Genomic DNA, 24691 nt, shown 5'->3' with positions numbered 1-24691 from the left:
AATTCAGGAAAACAAGAGGGCTTCTGACTGATTTCAGTTTTCCTTTTTTGAAAGTGTTAACATCCATGAGCTAGTTAAAAAAGGCTGTGGTATAGGATGTTACACACTAGTATAGGGATTTTATTGTCATTGATCTTGATGTGTTATGTGACAAGTACACTGGTCAGGGAAGGCTTGCCTCATAATTCATGTGTCCTTTGCTTCCTCTCCTGCCTGAAAGATTCATGGCATCTCGGGCCCAGTTGTCTACCAACTTGTGCAGGTCATCTGTGAAGGTGCCCTTCCGGCTGGAGGTCATGGTGGGAGGCTGAGTCTGGGCAGCTTGGCTGTTCACTGTCCCCCCAACAGTGTTTGTGCTGCTGGTCCCTAAAGTAAGAAAAGGAACAGAATACAACTATTAAAAAAAGTCTAGGTTGCAATTTCAGGAACAGGGAAAACTTCACAATATGATGAATCACAAGCAAAGAGTGGGGAAGGAAGGAGTGAACTGGGAAGCCATGCAAGGAAGGTTGGTTCTCTAAGGTTTTATTTAGCCAATTGTTCTGGCATAATGGGAACAAAACCAGATTCTCTTCAGGAGCTGCAGATGAAGTTAAATAACTGAGAATGATTAACAGATAAACACAGGGGCAAAGCTCTCTCTTTGCCTGTTTCTGTAGCACTGTAGAGGATGATGAGCTTTAATGAGACTGACTGCCAGTATTCTACTCCCAACATCATGCTGATGGAGGTGCCTTACGTTGTAGAATGCAGAGCAAGAGAAGAGGCTATCTTGTGCATAGGAGCAGGGTTATGGTAGGTGTTAAAGGAATGCAAAGGTAGGTGCTTGGCCCAGGAAAAGATGGGGTTCTCAAACCATGTGGATATTGCCACTCATCAAAAACAAAGTGGTAAGAGAAGAAGCATGCTCTGTTAAAAAAAACACCTTTTTCATCTAGACTCAAACACGAATTTGTAAATATAAACATAGAAGGAATTAGGCTTTCAACTATGCCCTGTTTCCTATGAGTAAAGAACCAAGATTACTCATGTGGAAGATGCTTCATGGTCACCTGAATCTTTCCACCTCAGAAACACATGATTTCCTTGACGATGACCTCAGTCTCAATTGGTCCAAGCATTCTACCCATTCTTCACCCCCTCTCTTACCAGAGAAGCAAGCACTATCATGTGGAAGCGGTGGGAACATTCAGCTGGGGTGCAAAAGGGAGGGGGGAGCTTTGAGGTTATGATGAAGGAATTCTATTTTCTACGGTTTGATAAGAAAGGAAGAAATAAAGGAGTCTGTGTCCTGCCTGATTTCGGCTCTGCTGGAGGGCACACTGAAGATTATTCGAAGAGGCAAGGTTTAGGGAAGAGGGAAAGAAGAGTCATGATCTTGTTTTCCCCATAGCATCTCCCATTTTCTTACCATATCTCACATGTGCTGCAGAGTAAAAGCTACTAAAATAAGTGAGCCACCAGACCCCAGGTAATGTTAGGGGCTAAAAGATACACACATCTCCTGCTTCCAAGGTCAAAGCAGCACTAGAGCATAGCAGCATACCTGAAGCAACCCTGCTGTTTAAAAGCCCACTTTAATTCATCACTAGTCCCAAGTTTACGCCCAGCACCCAGGGAATGGCATACACAAGCAAGTCTGTTCTACAGCTAACAGCTAATCCCAGGGTGAAGCTGTTGAGTGAGGTGGGTCACATGATTCTTCCCACCCAGGCAAGACCTGGAACTACTGTGTGTATATTAGCTCACTTCCTGGAGCCTGCTGGAGCCACAGGCATTACTACCACACAGTATGTGGGGATGAGTCAGTGGCTCTGGGGTACAGGGAACCCATGTGGGAAAGTACAAAAGCACTGGAAACAGCTTTTCTGGAACAGCAAGAGGAGACAGAAGTGGGGTGGGAAGCACAGGCAATGAGTATGAGCAGTCATGGTATCAGTGAGGTCCAGAAGCAGGTGGCTAACATGCATGAGGACTGTCACCCTGCTTGAGTGATCTCTGCTGGGGAAGCTTGATGAGGACTGAGGCAACCAAAATGAAAGTATAATCACAAATGAACAGAGCTATCAAAAGCCAAACAAGAGAAGCTCCACAACAGTGAACACTACTTATTTACGGAGCTCATGCTAGGAAGTCACACCTCTCTAGTCTCATGCATATCACCTTTGATGACCTTTTATAACCAAATTTCAGTTTCTGTTTTAATCTATATTACAAAAACTGGGTTAATACTAAAAAAGGAGAGTGAACCATAAAATGAGTGTTTTTCTGTCCTCTGAAAATGTTTTCCCACTAAAGGGAAACACAATCCTTCCAGACCAGAAATTAACTCCAGCTGACCTATAAGAACTAAGAGTCCACCTTGTGCATTGAGTTCACCTTAGTAGTAAAGTACACTTCCAGAACATATTGACTAAACCTCTTAAATTTTTTTTCCAGACCTGTTGAAAAGTTCTTAAAAAACAGTATTTTTTACTTTCAAAAATACACTTAAAAATTTGTTGAACAGTCTGCACTTTAATAAGAAGTCACTAATCTAAGAAACTACAAAATAGTATTTATCTTCCACACGCCTCCTGTGATTTCATGATACAGATTTAAAAAAAAATCGCTTCATATTTGACACAGTTGCACAATGAAGAATGAGAAGCCTGTGTGTGGTGCTGGAGCAGGAAACCACAGGTGTTAAGCACTCTCCAAGTGGGCTGCTGGATGTGTTCTATTCTGCTCACTGCTGGCAGGACAGTGTGATTGGCACACACCTACTGACTAGAGAACATTCTTTCCCAAAGTAGCTGGGCATTCCTGACCTCTGTGTACCACATCCAAGGGTATCATCAGCCTGTGACACTTAAGAGACAGGCTTGAAGTATTTCTTCATTTGGAAGGATAGTCAGTAGTTAGCAATCAGGCATGTTAAAGAACGTATTATAAGAGTGCAAAACTAGACAGATGGAAGTTAGGGATCAAGGAGTTCAGGGTTCAAAGAACTCATGGGTAACAGGCTTTGCAATCAAGGATCAAAAGTAACAGAAAGAAAAGATAATTACTACAGAGCTGGTTGCAAGGACAGACTTTTTTCACCATCTTCCCTGAAGCACAAAGAGAGAGCAATGTGTTAAAGAAACATCAGTGTAAAATATTTAGAATCTCTAAACAGCACACAAAATGCCCAGCATGAGAAAGCAGGAGGGGAGACAGACTGTTAGGTAGGACCTGGAGTCCTTGCTGTAGATGTAGTTCTACAGGTTCTAACTAGCTGGCTACTCTCTCTTATGGTTACATGGTGACTGTGGCACTTGGCTGTCAGAAGTTGAGTTTTTACATCTAATCACTATCTAAATATTGCATTCAGATTCTGGAATGGAGAGGAACTCCAGTGTCTCAGGTGTTTAGATTTCAAGTGCCCAAGCAGTCTGTTCAGTGACCCTGTCTCACTTTCTGTTTCTCCTGCTGGGTTGTTAAAATGCGCTCAATTAAATGCATTAGTAATTCTATCACAGTATGATACAGTACCATTGTTATGGTTTACACATCATTTAGTTTGGTTATATTTCCACACCCTAAATGTACATAGCAACAAATTCTTCTCTAGAAAAAGCTTTAAAGGTATGTGGAAAACAAGCAACTTTTAAAATAAAACATTAAGCCAAGCCGTGCTTCCAGACTATTATCTATTTGAGAGCATTGGATAATGCGCCTAGCATTAGAGCAACCCCTCCACTCCTCTGAGTAACTTCTCTCTTCCCCCTTCCTTTCCTTCTTCCTTTCTGTATCTGTTTTAAATCTGCCTCAAGGAATTATTCACCAAGGCTTATCTGATGTATTCTGCTATGCATTCTCATTTCAGAACCAAAGAGAAATGGAAAGAGCCATTATTTTTAACTACTTCCAGTTCAGCAACAGTGTAGCATCTACCTACCTTTAAGAGAGTGTGATGAACTTTAATTGAATTAATTAATCTGAAATTATACCTGTCTCACTGTATTTCACAAAAAAGCCTTGGTTACTTTTATCTCTGGAGACATTTTAGGCTGTCTAATATAGACCTGGCATGGCACATTCTAGTTCAAAACACTGGTCTCCTACTACTAATGTCTTACTTTCTAACTAGACAAGTAAATGTCTGAGTATCAAAATGCTGACATGCTTAGTCCAGGCTTGTCTAGCCAGTAAAAATTGTTGGTTTGAGTACTTAAATCCCAAACATACTTATAAAAATATCAAACTAGGTAATGGCTTCCACTTTGGCCTTGGAATAGAATGAGGCCAAAGGGCTTTTGAATGATACTTAGAAACAGTGATGGCCTTAGCACATGCATTTGAACAGCACTTTGATAACCACATCAGAAGTTTGAGGCTTTAATAGAAAATATCTTTATCAAAGATGTAGCAAAAGTTTTATACATATTTTGGTTCTTGAAAAATTTATTTCAGTATACACTTACTATGTGCTTCTTGGTGTGTGAGTGTTTGTGTGTGTGTTTTCCTGAATAGCTCTCAATGACGAGCACTCTGCTCCAACTCGTGTGGAAGAAGTGGGCTTGGGAGCTTGGTGTTGCTCATTTCCAGAGCAGAATGCTAGGAGATGCCCAAAGTCACATAAAAAAGACCATCTTCATACACAGAACTTTGTTCTTTAATAGAGTGAGTGCTTTATAGGAATAATTACACTTAAACCTTTTTGAAATACTAATTTTATGGAATGAAAGGATCTAATAATGACAATATTCTAGCATCTTTTCAACTTGATGGTTAGACCTACTGTGAAAAAGCAAAGGCACACTTTTTGCTTGATGCCAGGATTTTAAGTGCATCAGTAGTCAAGCTTTTGGCTACTTATAGCACTGGAGCAAGGACTATGCTAAATAGAACTATAAGTTAACTTTTCACTATGCTAAATGACCCAGCACTCTACGTAAAATCCTTGGTGTCATATCAAACATGTTGTCACCCAATACTGTCACAGATCTAGTAAGAAGCTGCTCTACCAAATAACAGTCTTAAGCTTCTAGGAATCTACTATTATTTATTTTTTATCTAAATTAACACAGACCCAAACTTCTGAGGGTACCAGAGTTCAGCCAAGTTACTGAGTAGATGATGTACAAAGAGACAAATGAAAATGGACTGTGTGACTATCAGATCCAAGCAGCAGAAAAACAAGGACAAGGAAGGAGTAAAGGTGTTACACACAAAGAGCCAAGCAGGGCGTACTCAGAAATCGCGTCCTCCTGCCACCAGGTTTGAATGCCACCTGCTCAGATGCACAGTTAAACTTCGCACAGCCTGTGAGAAGGGGAAAACGGGGAAAAACAGAGAGAAAAGAGACAGAACACAACTACAAGATGTTAGAAACTTGAGGCTGGAGTGGTGAAATGCACTAAGATGGCACACAGAAGAACAAGCCTTTAGGGAAAGGTCAGTTACGTTGTACATGAATACTAGGTCTCAGTTCCTTCTATTTGAAAATGCTAAGTCATACTACGCAAATAAATTCACCTTGTGAAGAGATGATGTAATCTACTTTCTGTGTATAATAGCAAAAGTACTTCAGCTAGTTATCTATGTTTTCCTTGATTGTTATCCTTCCCATGCACCCAACTCTCAATTTTTGTCCTAAAGGTACTAGAAGCTCTTCACTCTATAGTAATCCTGAGTGAATATTAATGTAGAAAAGACTATACTGGAATGTAGATTATGTGCAAAAAAAAAAAAAATCAAGCTTCAGGGATATTCAGTCTTAGTATGTTATTCCTATATTCAGACACTAACAAAAAGTCTAAAAAGTCTATGGTTAAGCAGAACTACTATGCTATCTCCCCTAGTCCTTGCAAATGTGCTTCAAAAACTATTAGAACTCCTGGGATTTGGTCTAGGAAATCCGAGTCTAAAGCATATTTTCCAAGTCCCATATAAATAATTTCTCTGAATAATATATGCCACAAATGTATGTATGCCATAGGTATGATTTTTTTGTTGTTGTTGTTGGGATCCTTTAACAAAAACAAAACAAACCCAAAAAACTTGTCAGAAAGAAAACTAGCTCATTCAGGATAATGTGCTACTTAGCTATGTATGAAGGCTCAGGTTTGAGCCTTCCCTTGAGGGCACTGAAGGACACTTTGGTGTTGTGATTTATTTTCCTTCCTCTATCACCCTTTCTATCTGAAAAAGTAAGCATGGGGCAGTGAAACCCCAGAGCCAAGTAAAGCCCAAAAATCCTTCAGATAGGAGCAATGAGTGCTCTTATCTAATTAACACTCAACTTTTATTTTTAGTCCAAATACACAGGCCACATGCTGGTTAGCTGTCCTTTCACCTACCTCAACAACTGGCTACTCATCTGACTTCTGTCACAAATCTGTCACCTTCATTTGCATCTTATTAGAAGATAATAGTTGCTTTAATTTCTTACCTTGACCTGGAGCAGAAAGGCTTGGTACAGAAATGGCACCATCACTGGTGAAGGCTGAATAGAGGTTGTCACTGGAGGGAGATGGCTTAAGAGGCTGTAACAGCTGGTTCTGCCCAGTCTCTGGCACATTCCCAAGAGGGTGAAGGGTCTGCTGGGGGTGCAAAATTGAAGCTGCACTCTGACCAGACAGGTTACCTGCCAAAGACAAAGGCACATGAAGAGACATATAAAGCTGCCTTAATTCTTTCTTTTTTAAGAAGTTTATCTTTATTTATTTATTTATTGGATCGAGACAGCCAGAAATTGAGAGGGAAGGGGGTGGTCTCTGGCACATTCCCAAGAGGGTGAAGGGTCTGCTGGGGGTGCAAAATTGAAGCTGCACTCTGACCAGACAGGTTACCTGCCAAAGACAAAGGCACATGAAGAGACATATAAAGCTGCCTTAATTCTTTCTTTTTTAAGAAGTTTATCTTTATTTATTTATTTATTGGATCGAGACAGCCAGAAATTGAGAGGGAAGGGGGTGATAGATAGGCACCTGCAGCCCTGCTTCAATACTCATTAAGCTTTACCCCTGCAGGTGGGGACCAGGGTCTCAAACCCAAGTCCATAAGCACTGTAATGTGTGCACTTAACCAGGTGCACCATGACCTCGCCTCTCTCAATTCATTTAATCGGCAGTTTCTATTCCTCCAAGTTGTGCCACTGAGTGGCTGAAAGCTATAGCTCTTATAGCTACAGGGGGTAAAAAGATCAAAGGGCTTCACCAACAGGAAGGGAAAACTGACATGATAGTCAACGGGACTATAGGAAAATACCCCAAATGTATGTGTACATGTGTATATGTGCATATGGGTCTATCTAACACACACACACCCACACACCACCACCAGGTTTATTGCTGGGGCTCAGATCCAGCATAGCTCTATGGCTCCTGTTGGTCATATTTTTCATTTTTCTTTTGATAGAGTTGATAAAGGGTGAGGAGTTACCTGCAGCACTGCTCCAATCCTTGTGAAGCTTACCCATTGTAGGTGGGTGTGGGGAAGTGCCTTGAACCTGCATCTGTGTGTGTGTGTGTGTGTGTGTGTGTTCTACTGGGTTAGTCACCAACCAGTTCCTTAAAATAGTATTTTTAAACATTAAATAACATGTAAGAAATACTATAATGTGGAACTGATAGATTACTTACTTTAAAAAAAAAAAGGTTTTATTTATTTGTGAGAAAAGATAGGAGGGGAGAGAAAGACCCAGACATCTGGCACATGTGCTGCCGGGGATTGAACTCGGGACCTCATGCTTGAGAGTCCAAAGCTTTATCACTACGCCACCTCCCGGACCACTACTTGCTTTTTTAAATGTCTTATTACTCGTTGGATAGGAACAAAAAGAAATTAAGAGCAAAGGGAGAGACAGGGAGGAAGAGGAGGAAAGAAAAGGAGAGACCTGTGACATTGCTTCATCCCTTGTGAAGTTTTCTTCCTGCAGGTGGACCAGGGGCTTGAACCTGGATCCTTGCATATGTTAATGCATGTGCTCAACTGGGCATAACCACACCCAGTCCCAAGAATTTAATTTTATATTGACAGAACTGAGAAGAAACAAACAAACAAACAAAAAAACATATACAGACTGGGCAGTGGCACACCTTGTGGAGTGTAAATATGATAGTGCCTCCTGCCCCGACATATAGGGGGGAAGCTTCATGAATGGTAAGCATTGCTTGAGGTATCTCTTTCTCTTTATTTCTCTGTATCTTCCCTTCCCCTCTCAGTTTCTCTATCCTAACAAACAGGTAAATTAATAACTATAAAAAGACCCACTATAAAGCATTGCATTGGATCATTATACAGACAGGTTTATTCACTGAGAACAAAAGAGGTGCTGAAAATGATGTAGGTTACTGAATTATAGAGCAGTGATTATTTTTGTTTCTTGGTAGGCTGCTTTCGTATGACTAGTAAAGTTTCTCGAAACTAATTAAGCTTTCTGTGCCCTAAACTAGTAAAAGAATAGCAGTCTACTCAAAAAGTAGATGATACTTGCTGTAAATAAATTCCTTCTGGGTTTCCAGAGAAAAAGTTTGGGTTTCTGAAAGTTTCTAGAGAATGGAGAGCTTGCTATGAAGTTTGCACCTATATTCCAACATATTTCAGTTGGACCTGGGAAGTAAATATGAGGCATGAACTATTTCAGCCCTTTCTACTTTCCATTAACATTACTAAAATTTCACAAAATGAAAATCATCACAATTAAACTAACTTTGTCATGCATTCTGACCCAGGTTTGAACCCAGTCACCACCACATATTCAGTGCTTGGGCTCCTCTCTTTTTTTATCAAAATTTTTTAAAAATTAATTTTATTACTGGATAGAGACAGAGAGAAATTGAAAGAGGAGACAGAGACACCTACAGCCCTGCTTCACCACTCTTGAAGCTTCCCCCCTGCAGTTGGCGACCTGGGGCTTGGACTTGGGTGCTTGTGCTCTGCAATGTGTGCGTTCAACCAGATGTGCCACAGCCTGTCCCCCACCACCTCCATCTGAAAAAGTCAGACAGGAGTGGTGAAGTGCAGGAGAAAAAACAAACACCAAAACTAAAATTCTCATAATTCACCACACTGAAATTATCACTCAAGACATATGCAAATTGCCTATATAAAATTCCTATTCATCTTAGTTGCAATTATGACCAATTAATTCCTTAAAAGGAAGAAACTACCAGGTATTAATGTATTTCTTCCCCCTCCCCCTTTTCTTTGATAAGGGAGTATGGAACAGATAGAGACTAAAGGAGAGACTTTGTAGCACTGCTCCATTGCTCATAAAGCTTCCTCCCTACAGATGGGGGGTGGGGGAGAGATGCAGCTTGAACCTGGGTCTTTGTACATGGAAATGTTCTACTAGGTACACCACCACCTAGCCCGATTATTTTTTTCCAAACTCCCAAAAGCCTGGTGAAACACTGAGTTACCAGGCAAGTTAAATATTTTAGCCTTAAGAACAATTATAAATGAAGACTTAGTAGATAGTAAAAAAAAGATTACACTGTACTCACTGAATCTACTCCCACAGACCACTACGAATATAGAAAGTGGAAAATTCAAGGAAGCAAGATATGTTAGAAAAGTAAAAATGTTTTAAAATTTAATAAAAATGACATTTTTTATATGTTACATACAAAGTTAGAACAAAAGACATTTGCAGCTAGCCTGGCACTGGGCTTTACCTGAAAGCTGAGGGCTCTTATTCCCCAAGGAACTACTTCGACTAGACTTGCTGCCTTTGCTTTTAGTGGGGCGCCTTCTTCGCCCAGAAAGTGGGGCCGCTGGGGGGATAATGACCGCAGGGGGAACCTTGCCCAGTTTGGTATATAAAGACTCAATCTCATGTTTCTGGCGACTCTGCAGGTCTTGAATCTCTTTAAGATGCCTAACAAGATAAGCAAACATAATTCAAAGATATTATCACCAACTTTGTTCAAACAAGAATGAACAACCAATTCTTTAACCTCCATTCAAGTATTGACCTACCCATGAATATTCCTCCCTACTACTGTGATTTCTGACACTCAAGATGCCACTCTCAACTCATCCTATGGCCTCTACTGATCAAGCCCAATTCTAACAAACTCCTAGACAGGAAGTATGAGAGGAGATGTGAAGATGTTCTTGGCTTTTAAGCCTATTCAGAAGTACTGAATCTGATAGTCTGATGTGATCTATTAAGTAGGACCAAAATGATCTACCAATAAAATCTACAACCTACTGTCATTACTGTATTCACGTGGTATATTAGTAAGTAGCTTAAAATTAATTTTAACTACCATTAAAATCATTTTAACAACAACTAGGAAGTGCTATTAATAAAAATGACACTCAAGTTGATATGGGTAGAAATGTGCTGAGTAAGCCCTATAGGGAGAAATGCTATGGGTTTTCTTTATGAGTACAAGAGGTGCAGTGAGGGGGGGGAAAAGTGATCCAATGAGAACTACATTCAGATAACTAGCTTTTGCATATCAATCACTCTCTTAAGCACATTGCAGAGGCAGGAATCAGGACATAGTTATTTCCTATTGCCCTTTCACAGGAAAATGTACTTACTTTTCTCGTAGTCGCCGTAACTCTAACTTTAAGTCTTCATCTTCAATATCCGACTCATTATCACTACTCATGTAAGAAGAATTGAATGAATTACTAAGGCTTTGACTTAGATTCTGGACAGGAAGGCTCTTTGAACATAGCTGAGTGGGGGAGTGTGGACTGCCTGACCCATCATCCACATCCCGACTCAGAAAGGCTGCTTCTAGGTCAGAGGATGGCCCATTCAATTGTGATGCTTCTGAAAACTCAGGCTTTTCTTTCTTTGGTATCACAGCAGGAAGAACAGCTTGTTCCACATCTACAGAAGGAGGAGATGCCACTGCTTCCTCCTTCTTTGCATCAGCAATCTTGTCCTCAGTTCTTGATACAGAGAAACGCCCTACTTTGTCTGCAGTAGTCATCACCTGAAAGCGTCCAACCGTGGTAGACTGCCCAGTTTCTGATTTTGTTTCAGAGGCAGGCATTGTGGGAGCACTGTCTGGCATATCTGCAGAAGTGCCACGGATAGTTATTCCATTCGGCTCTAGTTTCACCAAGGTACTCTCTGGACTACTACTTGATAGTACCGAGGACTCCGAGGAGCTGGATTCAAAAGGGACAGATTTCATACCTTCTGATTTGTTTTTACCTTCTTTCTGGGCATCATCCATTGCTACTGAAACCTGATGTGAAGACAAGATGAAATTAATAATGTGCCTAGTATTCAATTTTTAGCAAAGTACAAAGAAAAAACAAAAACAAAAAAAACCAAACACACACCCTTCACAAAAACAAATTGTTTTCCCAGTCAGAGTGGGGTCACTATCTGCGTACAAAGCACCTCCATCTTATCAAAACACATTGAATAAATACCATTATAAAGAACAACCTCAATATCAAGATATAGATTCTGAATAGATGGTTAAGTCTGCTAACTACTTACCTTCATTTTTGTTATTATATATGGCTCAGGCTCAGATTCACATCTTAGTAAAAATATAAATAAAAACTCATAGAATCTTGGTGGTCGCTTTTTGAGTAAGAAAAACTACAGTAGCCCAATGGATAAAGTACTGGACTTACCAGTGTGAGGTCATGAATTTGATCCCAGATATCATGTCAGTGCTTTGGTTCTTCCCTTCTCTCAATAATAAACAAATTTTATCACACACACACTACATAGACTGGGCTGGGCAGTGATACACCTGGCTAACTGCACACTTTACAGTGCTCAAGGATGCATGTTCAAGCCCTTGGTCCCCACCTGCAGGGGGAAAGCTTCACGAATGGTGAAGCAGTACTCCTTCTCTATCTCTTGCTTCTCTTTCAATTTCTCTGTCTCTATCCAATAATAAATAATTTTTTCTTTAAAAAACTATTAGATTGAATCAGATTAACTTTAAACAAACAAAATACATGTTAAATGCCCAGAATCAGTGTTTTAAAGCAAGAAGCAATGTTAAAGTGTTAAAATCAACACAACTATGTGGTACTAAGAAAGAAAGAAAAAAAAAGACCCAGATCCTTGACTTTGTTCATCCATGTATCATAAATATACATATACTGCCCAGCTGTGAGAAAAAGAAAAACAGATTTTCAAAGCTTGTTAGAGGATTGGTGAAATAATCCACTTAGATAATGCACTACTTTGTCATGTGTGCCACAACCCAAGTTTGAGGGAGGGAGGGTGAGAGGGAGGGGGAGTGTGAGAGAGAGAGAGAGAATAAGGATGAGAATGAACCAGAGCACTCTGGCACATGGAATGCTAGGGAATGAACTTGAGATCTCAGGATTAAGAGTTCAATGTTTTATCCATTGTTCCACCTTCCAGGCTGCAATAATCCAGTATTTTTACTTTAGAAATTGATCCAGGATGGGAGTAGATAGCATAATGGTTATGCAAAGAGACTCTCATGCCTGAGGCTCCGAAGTCCCAGGTTCAATCCCCTGCACCACCATAAACCAAAGCTGAGCTCTGGTAAAAAAAAGAAAAAAGAAAAAAAGGCAGGGCTAGGTAGCATAGTGGTTATGCGAAGAGACACACATAATCAAGGCTCCAAGGTTCCATATTCAATCCCCCACACCACCATAAGCCAGAGCTGAGTAGTGCTCTGGTAAAAAAAAAAAAAAAAAAAAAAAAAAAAAAATCAAAGAAAGTCATCCTGTCATCCTGGGTGAGTCCGGCCGTAGCACAGTGGGTTAAGCGCACATGGCACAAAGTGCAAGGACTGGCATAAAGATCCCGGTTCGAGCCCCTGGCTCCCCATCTGCCCAGGAATCACTTCACAAGTGGTGAAGCAGGTCTGCAGGTGTCTATCTCTCCCCTGTCTCTGTCTTCCCCTCCTATCTCGATTTCTCTCTGTCCTATCTAACAATGACATCAATAACAATAGTAACTATAACAACAATAAAAAAACAAAACGGAAAATAAATAAATAAGTATAAAATAATTTTTAAAAAAGTCATCCTGGACAGGGTAAATGTTTTTATATACACTGATTGGTTTCCTGTTACTTTACCTACTATATTAGAAAAAATTAAAGCAGTCCAATTAAGAGGAACTGACTGTAGTGGCAGGAAGAACCCTGGATTCTATTTTTTTCTTGCTGTACCCAACAAGGAATGAACCCAACAAACTTTCTTTCTGGACCCTAAAGAACTTTAAAAGTGCTTCAGGGCCCAGGCTGAGACACACATTACCATGCACAGGAACCCATGTTCAAGTCCCCCGGCCCTTTCTACATGGAGGGAACTTCTTGACCAGTGAATCTCTCCTTTCCCTTTCAATTTCTGTCTGTCTCTATCAAGAAAAAGAGAGAGACAGAAAGGGATAGAAAGAAAAAGGAAGGAAGGAAGATCCCTGGTGATAACCCTAGTGGCAAATAAAAAATAAAAAGTTAGGGACAGAGAGACACCACAGAACTGAAGATTCCTTCAGCATGGTGGGAGCCAGACTTGGATGTAGGTCATATGCATGGCAAAGCAAATATACTATCCAAGTCAATGTATTTGCTGCCGTAATATATTTCTTTTATATAGTACTTTTAAAGTTTTCTGGGGTCCAGAAAGAAAGTTTGTTGGGTTCATTCCTTGTTGGGTGCAACAAGAAAAAAAAAAAAAAATTAAAGATAGCCATACATGTAACCTCCTTCTACCACTAGAGTCAGTCCCTCTCTGCCTTCCCGTAGGAACACTACTTTCTCCAATTTATTTTCTTCTGCTCCTTTTTCTTTGTACATATTTATATCTAAAATTGATCCTACTACTCCGAATGGTTGTGGGGGTGTGTTCTTTCTTTATTTTTTTCCATATTGGGGCATTAATGAATTACAGCACACTTGGTATATGTTTCCTTATCTAGTAACCATTTCAATCTTAGTTGGGCTGTTTTTATTTTTTCTAATATAGTAGGTAAAGTAACAGTAAACTAATCAGTGTATATAAAACATTTACCCTGTCCAGGGTAATTTTCTTTGGATCATTTTTTTTTTTTTAAGATAAAGACAGAGACACAATGTGAAAGCTATCAAAACACTGAGGCTTCCTTCACTGCAGCAGAGGCCAGGTTTGAACCTGGATGCTGCTTATAGCAAAGCAATGCACTAACCAAGTGAGCTATTTTTAATAGCCTTCTGAATTAAAAAAAAGTATTTATTGGATAGTGGAATTAATAAGGACAATGGGGATAGGGAAAGGATCTGTGTCCCTGTAGATTGTAACACATACTCTCTACCAGGTACCCCTACTCTCTGAATTTTTTAGCTGGGGGAAAAAAGTTAACCTGGAGAGTGATGTCCCAGTGATAGAAAAAGAAAACAAATCTGTTATTAAACCTGCAACTATGCCTTAATAAGTAGGTAATGACTTTATTATACATACTTCCCCCCCCCCACCCCAAAGAAAGAAATGTGATAATCTTACCTGAAATCGTCCCATCTTAAAAACACCAGTTCCTGAACTAGGGTCTTCTATGATCTGAGTAACTGAAACAAATACATGGAGGAGAGCAATTTAAATGAGAATCTATTTATAGTCTTAACTTGCTACCTTCCTCTGTACATTTACAGGTCCTATTACATTGAAGTAAGAAAAGATACACATTGGGGGGGGTCGGGCGGTGGCACAGTGGGTTAAGCGCATGTGGCGCAAAGCGCAAGGACCGGCATAAGGATCCTGGTTCTAGCCCCCAGCTCCCCACCTGCAGGGGAGTCACTTCACAGGCGGTGAAGCAGGTCTGCAGGTGTCTTTCTCTCCCCCTCTGTGTCTTCCCCTCCTCTCTCCATTTCTCTCTGTCCTATCCAACAATGAACAACATCAACAATGACAACAATAATAACCACAATGGGGCTACAACAAGGGCAACAAAAGGGGGAAAAAATGGCCTCTAGGAGCGGTGGATTCATGGTGCAGGCACCTAGCCCAGCAATAACCCTGGAGGGAAAAGAAAAGAAAAGAAAAGAAAAGAAAAGAAAAGAAAAGAAAAGAAAAGAGAAGAAAAAAGGGAAGAAAAAAGGGAAGAGAAAAGAAAAGATACACATTGGGCAGAGTTAGACAGCATAATGGTTATGCAAAGAAACTCTCAAGCTGGAGGCTTCAATGCCCCAGGTTCAATTCCCTGCACCACCATAAGTCAGAGCTGATCAGTACGCTGGTAAAAAATAAATACCTAATATAAGCTGCACATTAAAAAAAAATTTAAAACAAAGCAGATCTCAGAGGTAAAGCACAGGGCTTGCAGCAGAATGAGATCCTGGGTTCCATCCTAAGTATTGCACATGCCAGAGCTGAGCAGTGCTCTTTCTCATAAAAGTAAAAAGTAGGAAACTGGGTGGTGGTGTACCCAGGTAAGTGCACATACTACCATGTGCAAAGACCAGGGTTTGAGTGGTGAAGCAGGTGTCTCTCTCCCACTCTCTCTCTCGTCAGTTTCTTTGTCCTATTGAAAAGAGGAAACAAACAAAATAAAATAAACAAAAAACAAGGGGAAAAAACGGCTACCAGGAGTGATGGATTCATAGCACCAAGCCCCAGTGATAATCCTGGAGACAAAAATAAATAAATAAACACAGCTATATACAAGATACTGGGTATTATATAGCAAACCCTAACAAAGGGGCTTTTCAAAGTTAACCCAATTACCAAATAATGTGATGATAACAGTAACTATCCATTGTCTTTTTGAACCCTAAGACAGCAGGAACCTCACATTTCCACTATAGAGCCTATATTTCCCCCAGTACTGGAACCTTTTAGGGTAGGGCCCACTTTCCGGCATGCCTCTCCCAATTCATATCAAATAATATTGCATCTGCCGATCACAACCTAATCAGCCCAACGACTGCCACCTTAACATGCTTCAGCTCAGACTGTGTCCAGAGACTTCACATGTGGAATGACAACCTTTCAGCTTCATTACTTGGGTGAGACTTTTCCTTTCATAGTATTCTCTAATTCTATCCCAGGTGGTTCACTTCCTAACAAAGTCCCAAAACCTAGATCTAGACCAGGTTCTGTGAGAGAGAGCATATGTTCACATGTATCCATAAACTAGTGTAAAATATATACCTGAAAGCAGAAGTACACTAGAGTTTACATTAAGTACCCCCACCCCCCCAACACTTCCTCTCCACTATTCCAACCTTTAGGTCCATGATTACTCAATAATTTGTTTGGCTTCATATGTTAACTCTCTTTTCAGCCACCAGGCTCCAGATGCCATCAGGATGCCGGCCAGGCTTCCCTGGACTGAAGACCCCACCAATGTGTCCTGGAGCTCTGCTTCCCCAGAGACCCACCCTATTAGGGAAAGAGAGAGGCAGACTGGGAGTATGGATCGACCAGTCAACGTCCATGTTCAGCAGGGAAGCAATTACAGAAGCCAGACCTTCCACCTTCTGCATCCCACAATAACCCTGGGTCCATACTCCCAGAGGGATAGAGAATGGGAAAGCTATTGGGGAGGGGATGGGATATGGAGATTGGGTGGTGGGAATTGTGTGGAGTTGTACCCCTCCTATCCTATGGTTTTGTTAATGTCTCCTTTCTTAAATAAAAAGTTAAAATTAATTAATTAATAAATAAAAGTAAAAATAGCAAGATTCATATTATTCATTTTAAGTTAAAAGAGAGAAATACATAATGAGATTTTACCTAGAATATTAAATATTAAAGATATATTTTAAAATGAAAACCAGTCAAGTTATAGAGAGACAGAAATTGTACCTATGTGACCACTGTCTTGGAAATCACTATTTTCCCAATGAAATAATTGGGGGTGGGGAGAGGTAGGATGGGGGTGAAGATAAAGAAAATCCAGTCAGGTGTGGTCCAGGAGGTGGCGCAGTGGCTAAGGCACTAGACTCTCAAGCATGAGGTCCTGAGTTCAATCCCTGGCAGCACATGTACCAGAGTGATGTCTGGTTCTTTCTCTCTCTCCCCTCTATCTTTCTCATAAATAAACAAACAAAATCTTTAAAAAAAAAAAAAAAAAAAAAAAGAAAAGAAAATCCAGTCAGGACAAATTGTTTCAGGCCACACTTTGGTAAATCCTCTAATAGGACAACAAAATATCAGAATTATTAATAATAATAGTTTTCAGTAACTTTAAACTACTTACGCCTCTAATGGTAATAATTAAAGTTTCTTGCTAGGGATACATACATTTTCTTTATTTTAGGTAGCTATCTGATTCTGACACTTTCATTTAGTGATATTTTTAGAAAGTTTACTCTATCTCAATGTTTCATTCTTTTTAATGGCAGCATAGTATATGACATCTAAATTATTCAGAAGTTCCTGCTATACTGCTATTAGACAAAGTCTCTTATAGTTCTATGGAATATATAAGATATAAGAATAGCACTTAATGTTGAATCATTTCCACTTAAACACTGACACATTTTCCAAAATTATCTTCAAAGACATGGGACCTTATCACTAGTAGCTACTGAACTTCTAAGTTTAGTGAAGAAAAATGAGTAATTCTATCACTTTTATTTTGTTAATACTTTATTCATTTACTTGCTTTTATGACAGAGATCAGAGTACTGCTCAACTCCAGCACATGGAGGACCTAGGTGTTAAACTTGGGGTCTCTAGGACCCCAGATACACCAAGTCTTATACTCTAAATGCTAAGATATTTCCCTAGCCCTCACAGATTTACTTTGGTTTATCATGAAAGTAAATTATGTATTTTCCTATCTAAAATTTCCTTAGTACTTGGTTCATCCTGAATTTATAGTAGTCTTAATTAACAAAGCTAGTTCTTTTTCACATATACATTTCCTACTTTTATATTTATCTTTGGATCTGATGCCCTTTTTTGTTTGTGTTTGCTTGTTCCAGAGCACTGCTCAGCTCTGCCTTTTGGTGGTAATGGTACTGAACCTGGGAGGTCAGGACCTCAGGATGAAAGTTATTTTGTATAATCAACATTCTATCTCCTTAGTCCTTGATTTTTTTTTCTTTCTTTTTTTTTTTAGGGGTAGACGGTGAGAGAACATAGCACTGAAGAAGTTGGAGCTGGGCTTGTACACATGACATGGCAGCATACTATCTAAGAGGGTTATTTTTTTGGCTCCTAATATTATTCTTTTTCCAAAAAGAAAACTTAATTATTAATCTATTTCTGGGCTGGGCATTAAACTAAGTAATATTGTCCTTTAGACTAGGGATCAGAAAATAAGGACTTGTGGAGTAGCTTACTGCATATTTATATAGAGATTTTACTGGAACAAAGTCAAATGCATTTATTTACATACTGTTCACTGGTGTTTTTGGCTACAACAGGAGCTTTAAGTAGTTTGGATAGTGACTATATATAGTCAGAAAAGTCTAAAAAAACTTTCTGGCTCTTTATAGTAAGCAACTGACCCATTTAAGACATTTTAGGAAAATTATCATTTCCCCCACCCTTCATCTGCTTCACTAGTTTTCAAGTGACAACTTTTAAAATAAGACAGTCAGGGACCAAACAGTGGTGCACTGGATAGAACACATACCATGTGAAAAGACTCGGGTTCAAGTCCCTAGTCCCCATCTGTATGGGACTATAAGCTTTCAAGTGATGGAGCAGTGCCGTAGGTTTCTCTCCTTTCTGTTTCCCCTTACTCACCCTCTATATGGAAAATAGTCACCAGGAATGGTGATGTCATGGAGGCACTGGGGAGCATTAGCAAAAACACCACCAAAAAAAGGGGGGGGAAGGGAGAGAGGTAAGAACAGGTAGGTCATGTGCCCTGGCACCAAACAGGTGCCATGAAACTAGGGAAAGCTCTAGTGCTCTGGTATCTCTCTCTTCCTCTTTCTCTAAATGAAAAAAGTGTCCCAGGAGCAGTGAAATCATGTGCATAAGGCCTCACATCCTCCTGACCCCCCCAATTAAATAAATAAATAAAATAGGCAAGCAGTCATGTATTATATAAAAATCACACTAAGTGACATAGTCTACATTTAATTATGTTTACTTTTCCAAATCATTTACAAATGATTTGAAAGGAAAATATGACAATAATTAGAAGTTTTAAGTCTTTTTTTTTTTTTTAAAGAATTTATTTACTCATGAGAAAGATAGGAGGAGAGAAAGAACCGGACATCACTCTTGTACATGTGTTGCTGGGGATCAAACTCAGGACCTCATGGTTGAGAATCCAATGCTTTATCCACTATGCCACGTCCTGGACCACTTAAATCTTTTTAATGGAACTGATATGGTGAAAACAGACTCAAAACAAAACTTTGAATAATGTAAGTTTTTATGAACTTACGACCAAGTAAATGGTGGTAAAAATGCTAATAAATAATTTGTTGTGATGGATAACTTTCACAAAATTAACTTGGAAACATGCTGCTCTAAAGAGACATTTCTGGACATACTAATTCAAAAGATTCTAGAAATAGTTAACAATAATACCTAACTGAAATTTTACATTTGTATTTCTATCTCCATGCTGTTCATGTTTACATTTCTGTAATATCCCGTGTCATAAGTGGATTCCATAATTAACTTTCATAAATATACTTGCACTTTCCAATCTCTCACAGCAAGGAGCTAATGCTTAACAAAGGGCCTTATGTATGACTTTCTTAAAACAACACAAAAAAAGTCAACTGCTAATTAAAAAACTCATCCATTTAGTAGTATTTCATCCTCTAGACAATTATCATTTCTTCTGTGATGAAATATATAAGTGTTCCTTAAAACAGTCCCATATACACTTAAAAAAATGAAATTTATTTTCCTTTTTGTTGCCCTTGTTTTTTATTGTTGTTGTAGTTATTATTGTTGTTATTGATGTCGTCATTGTTAGGACAAAGAAATGGAGAGGAAGGGAAGACAGACAGGGGGAGAGAAAGACAGACACCTGTAGACCTGCTTCACCACTGCCTGTGAAGTGACTCACTGGGATCCTTATGCCAGTACTTGCGCTTCATGTCATGTGCGCTTAACCCGCTACACTACCGCTTCTGTATCACTCTCATTACAAAGAAGAAAGGGAGTTGAGGGGGGAGGGCGAGAAGATGGTCCTTAAAACAGTAATCTCTAAAGTACAGTATAGAAAGATGTGGAAGCAGTAACAAAAGGAGGATGCTTCTCACCATCCTTCTGAGGCTGTGTTCCTGCTTCTGGAAATACCATGGACACCGGCTGTAAAACACAGATATCAAGCTTCAGTCACTCTTAAACTTTTGTTCTGCTATTTTTTTCACTGATCTTTTTTTTTTTCCCCCTCCAGGGTTATTGCTGGGCTTGGTGCCTGCACCATGAATCCACCACTCCTGGAGGCCATTTTTCCCCCTTTTTGTTGCCCTTGTTGTTTGTAGCCTCGTTGTGGATGTTATTATTATTGCCATTGTTGATGTTGTTCGTTGTTGGATAGGACAGAGAGAAATGGAGAGAGGAGGGGAAGACACAGAGGGGGAGAGAATGATAGACACCTGCAGACCTGTTTCACTGCCTGTGAAGCGACTCCCTTGCAGGTGGGAAACCAGGTGCTAGAAGCGGGATCCTTACGCCGGTCCTTGCGCTTTGCGCCACATGCGCTTAACCCACTGCGCCACTGCCTGACCCCCTTTTTCACTGATCTTTGTAAAAGTCAGGAAGAAAAAAATGAGGCAGAAAGACAGTATGTATGCGAAGAAATACTACTTTCCAAGAGAAATTTTTACTTTTTAAAATAGGCTAAACTAAATAAGTCTAATACAAAAAATGACAAACTTTTTTTTCCCTCCAGGGTTAGTGCTGGGGCTCAGTGCCTGCACTACAAATCCACTGCTCCTGGAGGCCATTTTTTCAATTGTGTTGCCCTTGTTGTTATTGTTGGATAGGACAGAGAGAAATCAAAAGAGGAGGGCAAGACAGATGGGGGAAGAGAAAGATAGACACCTGCAGACCTGCTTCACCTCTTGTGAAGCGAACCCCCCCTGTAGGTGGGGAGCAAGGGGCTCCAACTGGATCCTTATACCAGTCCCTGTGCTTCACACCACATGCACTTAACTTGCTGAAGTACCTGGCCCCAAGAATGACGTTTAAGAAAAAATTTTGAGCTTTAATCCTTCCATATTGGCTTACTTTTTTCATAATATTATAGAGCAGCTGTTTTCATCAGGACATTATTGTGTCACAAGTCTAAACGGGAAAATTAAAACTTTAAAAGTATAACCCTCTGGGTCAAGGATGTGAGCTCAGTGGTAGAGTTCATGAGATAGAGTGGCAGAGTTCATGAGGCCATGGGCTGCATCCCAGCACTCCAGACAACAAAAACAAACAAAAACCGTAACTTCCTTCAAACTGTATGTATGAAATCATAGGATTAATTCTGATAAATTATAACCATAGGCAAGATGTGAAAATACTTTTCAAATAAAGTAAGTTTCCACAGCTACACAGTTGAGGCAGTGTTAATTTTTCATTAACTGTCTCATTTTTGTTGGTTGGAGCTAACAGATGCTTAATAATGCTGTAGGTTACAGGTGTGTCCCAGGACTAACACATTAGGAATATAAGATTTTAAGAGCTTACACCAACTGTAGATGTCACTGCAATAGTCTCTGGACTCAGTGTTCTTCTCAACTGAGCATCAAGATCTTCTAGAGGTTGCTGGGACTAAATATAAACAATTATAGTAAGTACATCTTTGGCATATCCAGAGTACCTGAATTAGTTTATAGAGGATATATTCATTTATGCTTCAGGTCAGGGGTGGGGAATGTCCAGCTTGCTGGTGGCCCTGCCAAGGCAACCACAGGTGGGACTCTAGATTCAATAAATCTAGGAGGGTTTATCTGTTTTGTATAGCCTGTAAATGATGTAGTAAATATCCCAATGGCTCTTGGCAATAAAAAGGTTCCCCACTCCTGCTTTAGATTAATACAATGTAACATATGTCTATTCACTAAGCATTAAAGGCTAGATCCCACCTAGTTAAATTGCATGGATGATTTACCAGTCTCTCAAAAATTCATGTAAAACCCTCAAGCCTTAGAGACACTAAGTTACAATTATGTCTTTACAGTTTCAAAATCTTTTGACAAAAATCTTGTTTGATAATACAACAGAAAAGCTGTCTACTTATCTTCTTTTTAAAAAAATATTCTAATGTCTATCATGGGGAGATTAGGAAATATAGACATGATAAGAGTCTCATAAATCATTTCTCTAATAAGGTGATTCAAGAAACAAAATATATGGAAACATGCATTAAAATTTACTGCTAGACAAACCTACCCATATGAATAAAAGATGGAATAAATATAGTCTGCAATCATTAAGTGTTACTGTTTTTCATTTTCCCAAGTCTTAATAATCAATATGCTTTAGACATTATAAATAGAATTGGAGGTCTAAGCATTCCATCCTACTAACCAGATTGTAGTACTATCAGCACCATCCACCTCAAAGTTATACCTTCAACTCTCTATAAAATTCTCTAATCCTGCAACTATCTTGGCTTTTAACAAAAACAAAACAAAACAACAAAAAAGTCTTTTATGACCTTCAATTAACTGTTCTGCCTTTACATGAAGGCATGCTTCATTTATCCTAACCCTCCACCCATGTCTCATTTCCTGTTTCATATCATACATTCAATTTAAAACTGTGTGGTTGGCAGGACAGGAGGTGAAAGTGGACTTAACGATTTAAATAGTAGCAGACATTTCTGATGCTATTCCATCAAATAAGAACTGAGTATGAGACAGGTATCTCACTCACATTCATGCTTCAGCTCTCAGTTCCTCTATGGGTAACCTAGTGAGTGTTTTTGTATTTAAAGATACAATAAACGTTTTTCACAAATCATGACCTATGTACAAGTCAATTATTCTGTTGGTTGGTCATTCAAAGGAATGTTAATTCAAGAAAAAAAATGGTTGGAGTGAACTGAGAAAAAATAGTGTTTCCCTTTATCTATGTGACTCTTCTCTTTCTTTTAGGTTTCTTTCTTTTTATGGGGGGAGACTAATGGTTTACAGTTCAGTTATTAGCACTGGATATGGGGTATAATCCCACATCTCAACAGTGACCTAAGGCATGATGGAACTTCAATATGAATTTTGACTACATGTTAACTTTTTACCTTTCTTAATAACATAAGTCAATCTCATGCATAAGATGAAATCTCACTATTCTACAAAAATGATAAGATGTTATAGTTGCCTGGCAAATGCCTACTGTGCTATTTTCTTATAAGATATGGAAAAACATTAACAAGGTTTATTTTCTAGATGACTTGAAGCAATATTACCAGCAAAAGAACACCTTACTTTAAGGAGTGCCTGGCTCATTAGCTACACTATTTAAAAATAAAGTTGCAAGGGAGTAGGGCGGTGTGCAGCAGGTTAAGCACAGGTGGCACAAAGCGCAAGGACCGGCATAAGGATCCTGGTTCGAGCCCCCGGCTCCCCATCTGCAGGGGAGTTGCTTCACAAGCGGTGAAGCAAGTCTGCAGGTGTCTATCTTTCTCTCGCCCTCTCTGTCTTCCCCTCCTCTCTCCATTTCTCTCTGTCCTATCCAATGACGACAACATCAATAACAATAATAACTACAACAATAAAACAACAAGGGAAACAAAAGGGAATTAATAAAATATTTAAAAATAAGTAAATAGGGTGGGGGTAGGTAGCATACTGATTATGCAAAGAGACTGTCATGCCTGAGTTTTCAAAGTCCCAGGTTCAATCCCCTACACCACCATAAGCCAGAGCTGAGCGGTGATCTTGTGTTTCTCTCTGTGTCTTTCTCTCTCTGCATCTCTCTCAAAAATAAAATAAATAAAATACTCAAATAAAATAAAGTTGCGGGGGCCGGTTGGTGGCAGTGGGTTAAGTGCACAAGGACGAACAAAGTGCAGGGACCGGCGTAAGAATCCTGGTTCGAGCCCCCGGCTCCCCGCTTGCATGGGAGTCGCTTCACAGGCAGGTCTGCAGGTGTCTGTCTTTCTCTACCCGTCTCCGTCTTCTCCATCTCTCTTGATTTCTCTCTGTCCTATTCGGCAATAATAGCAATAATGACAACAATAACAACAATAAAAAGGGTGACAACAAGGGCAACAAAATAGGAAAAAAGGTCTCCAGGAGCAGTGGATTCATAGTCCAGGCACCAAGCCCCAGTGATAACCCTGGAGGCAAAAAAAAAAAAAAAAAAAAAAAGTTGCTACTAAGTAAAAATTAAATAGGAGCCAAAAGCCAAGATCTTGCATAGAAAATTTAAATAAGCTTTGTGAAAGAAAGTAGGGGGAAAAAGAGAGGAGAAGGAAGAGAGAACTGCCAAGTCTTGAGGCACCTGAGTTAGTGAAGGTCCTGGCAAAGGTGGCAGCTGCTCGCTGGGAGGTGTACCAGCCGGAGGCTCAGTGCCTATTGGCAGCACCTACAGACAATGAAGAAAATTCAATTCCATGAGACACTAAGAGTAAAGATGGCATGCTGAAAAGCTAATGAACTAATCTGAATGAAGAAGCATTACAATACATCTAGTTCAAACATGATTGTTGCCTAGATTACACTTTAATCTATGAATTTGGGGGAGGAAGTGGAGGGATATTAAATAGGGGTTATTATGACACACCGAAATGGCAACAGTATAGGGACTATCATTACACACTAAAAAAAAAAAAAAAAAAAAAAAAAAGGGGATTCGACTTCCGGAGGCGGAGCTACGAGCAGTAGATCGCTTTCTCTTCTCTCCTCTC

General features: G+C 39.6%; 1 protein-coding gene across 6 annotated transcripts in view; it reads right to left on the bottom strand.

Moving 5' to 3' along the window:
* WNK1 (WNK lysine deficient protein kinase 1) overlaps positions 1-24691 on the bottom strand; it is a 160542-nt gene that overhangs the window by 3586 nt on the left and 132265 nt on the right. For 4 of the 6 annotated variants that reach the window (XM_060190329.1, XM_060190330.1, XM_060190331.1 and 1 more), the window contains 8 exons: positions 24286-24369; positions 21526-21609; positions 20103-20151; positions 14425-14486; positions 10525-11186; positions 9648-9850; positions 6419-6613; positions 179-366 (listed from right to left, as the gene is read on the bottom strand). In XM_060190329.1, the coding sequence (XP_060046312.1) occupies positions 179-366; positions 6419-6613; positions 9648-9850; positions 10525-11186; positions 14425-14486; positions 20103-20151; positions 21526-21609; positions 24286-24369 (1527 nt within the window). Of the gene's footprint in view, positions 1-178; positions 367-3050; positions 3093-5217; positions 5290-6418; positions 6614-9647; positions 9851-10524; positions 11187-14424; positions 14487-20102; positions 20152-21525; positions 21610-24285; positions 24370-24691 lie in introns of all 6 variants that reach the window. The other 2 variants (XM_060190326.1, XM_060190328.1) reach the window with 2 other exon arrangements.

The sequence above is a fragment of the Erinaceus europaeus genome, chromosome 4 (assembly GCF_950295315.1).
Source record: "Erinaceus europaeus chromosome 4, mEriEur2.1, whole genome shotgun sequence".
NCBI classification, from domain to species: domain Eukaryota; kingdom Metazoa; phylum Chordata; class Mammalia; order Eulipotyphla; family Erinaceidae; genus Erinaceus; species Erinaceus europaeus.
This window is presented reverse-complemented; position numbering and strand designations above follow the sequence as displayed.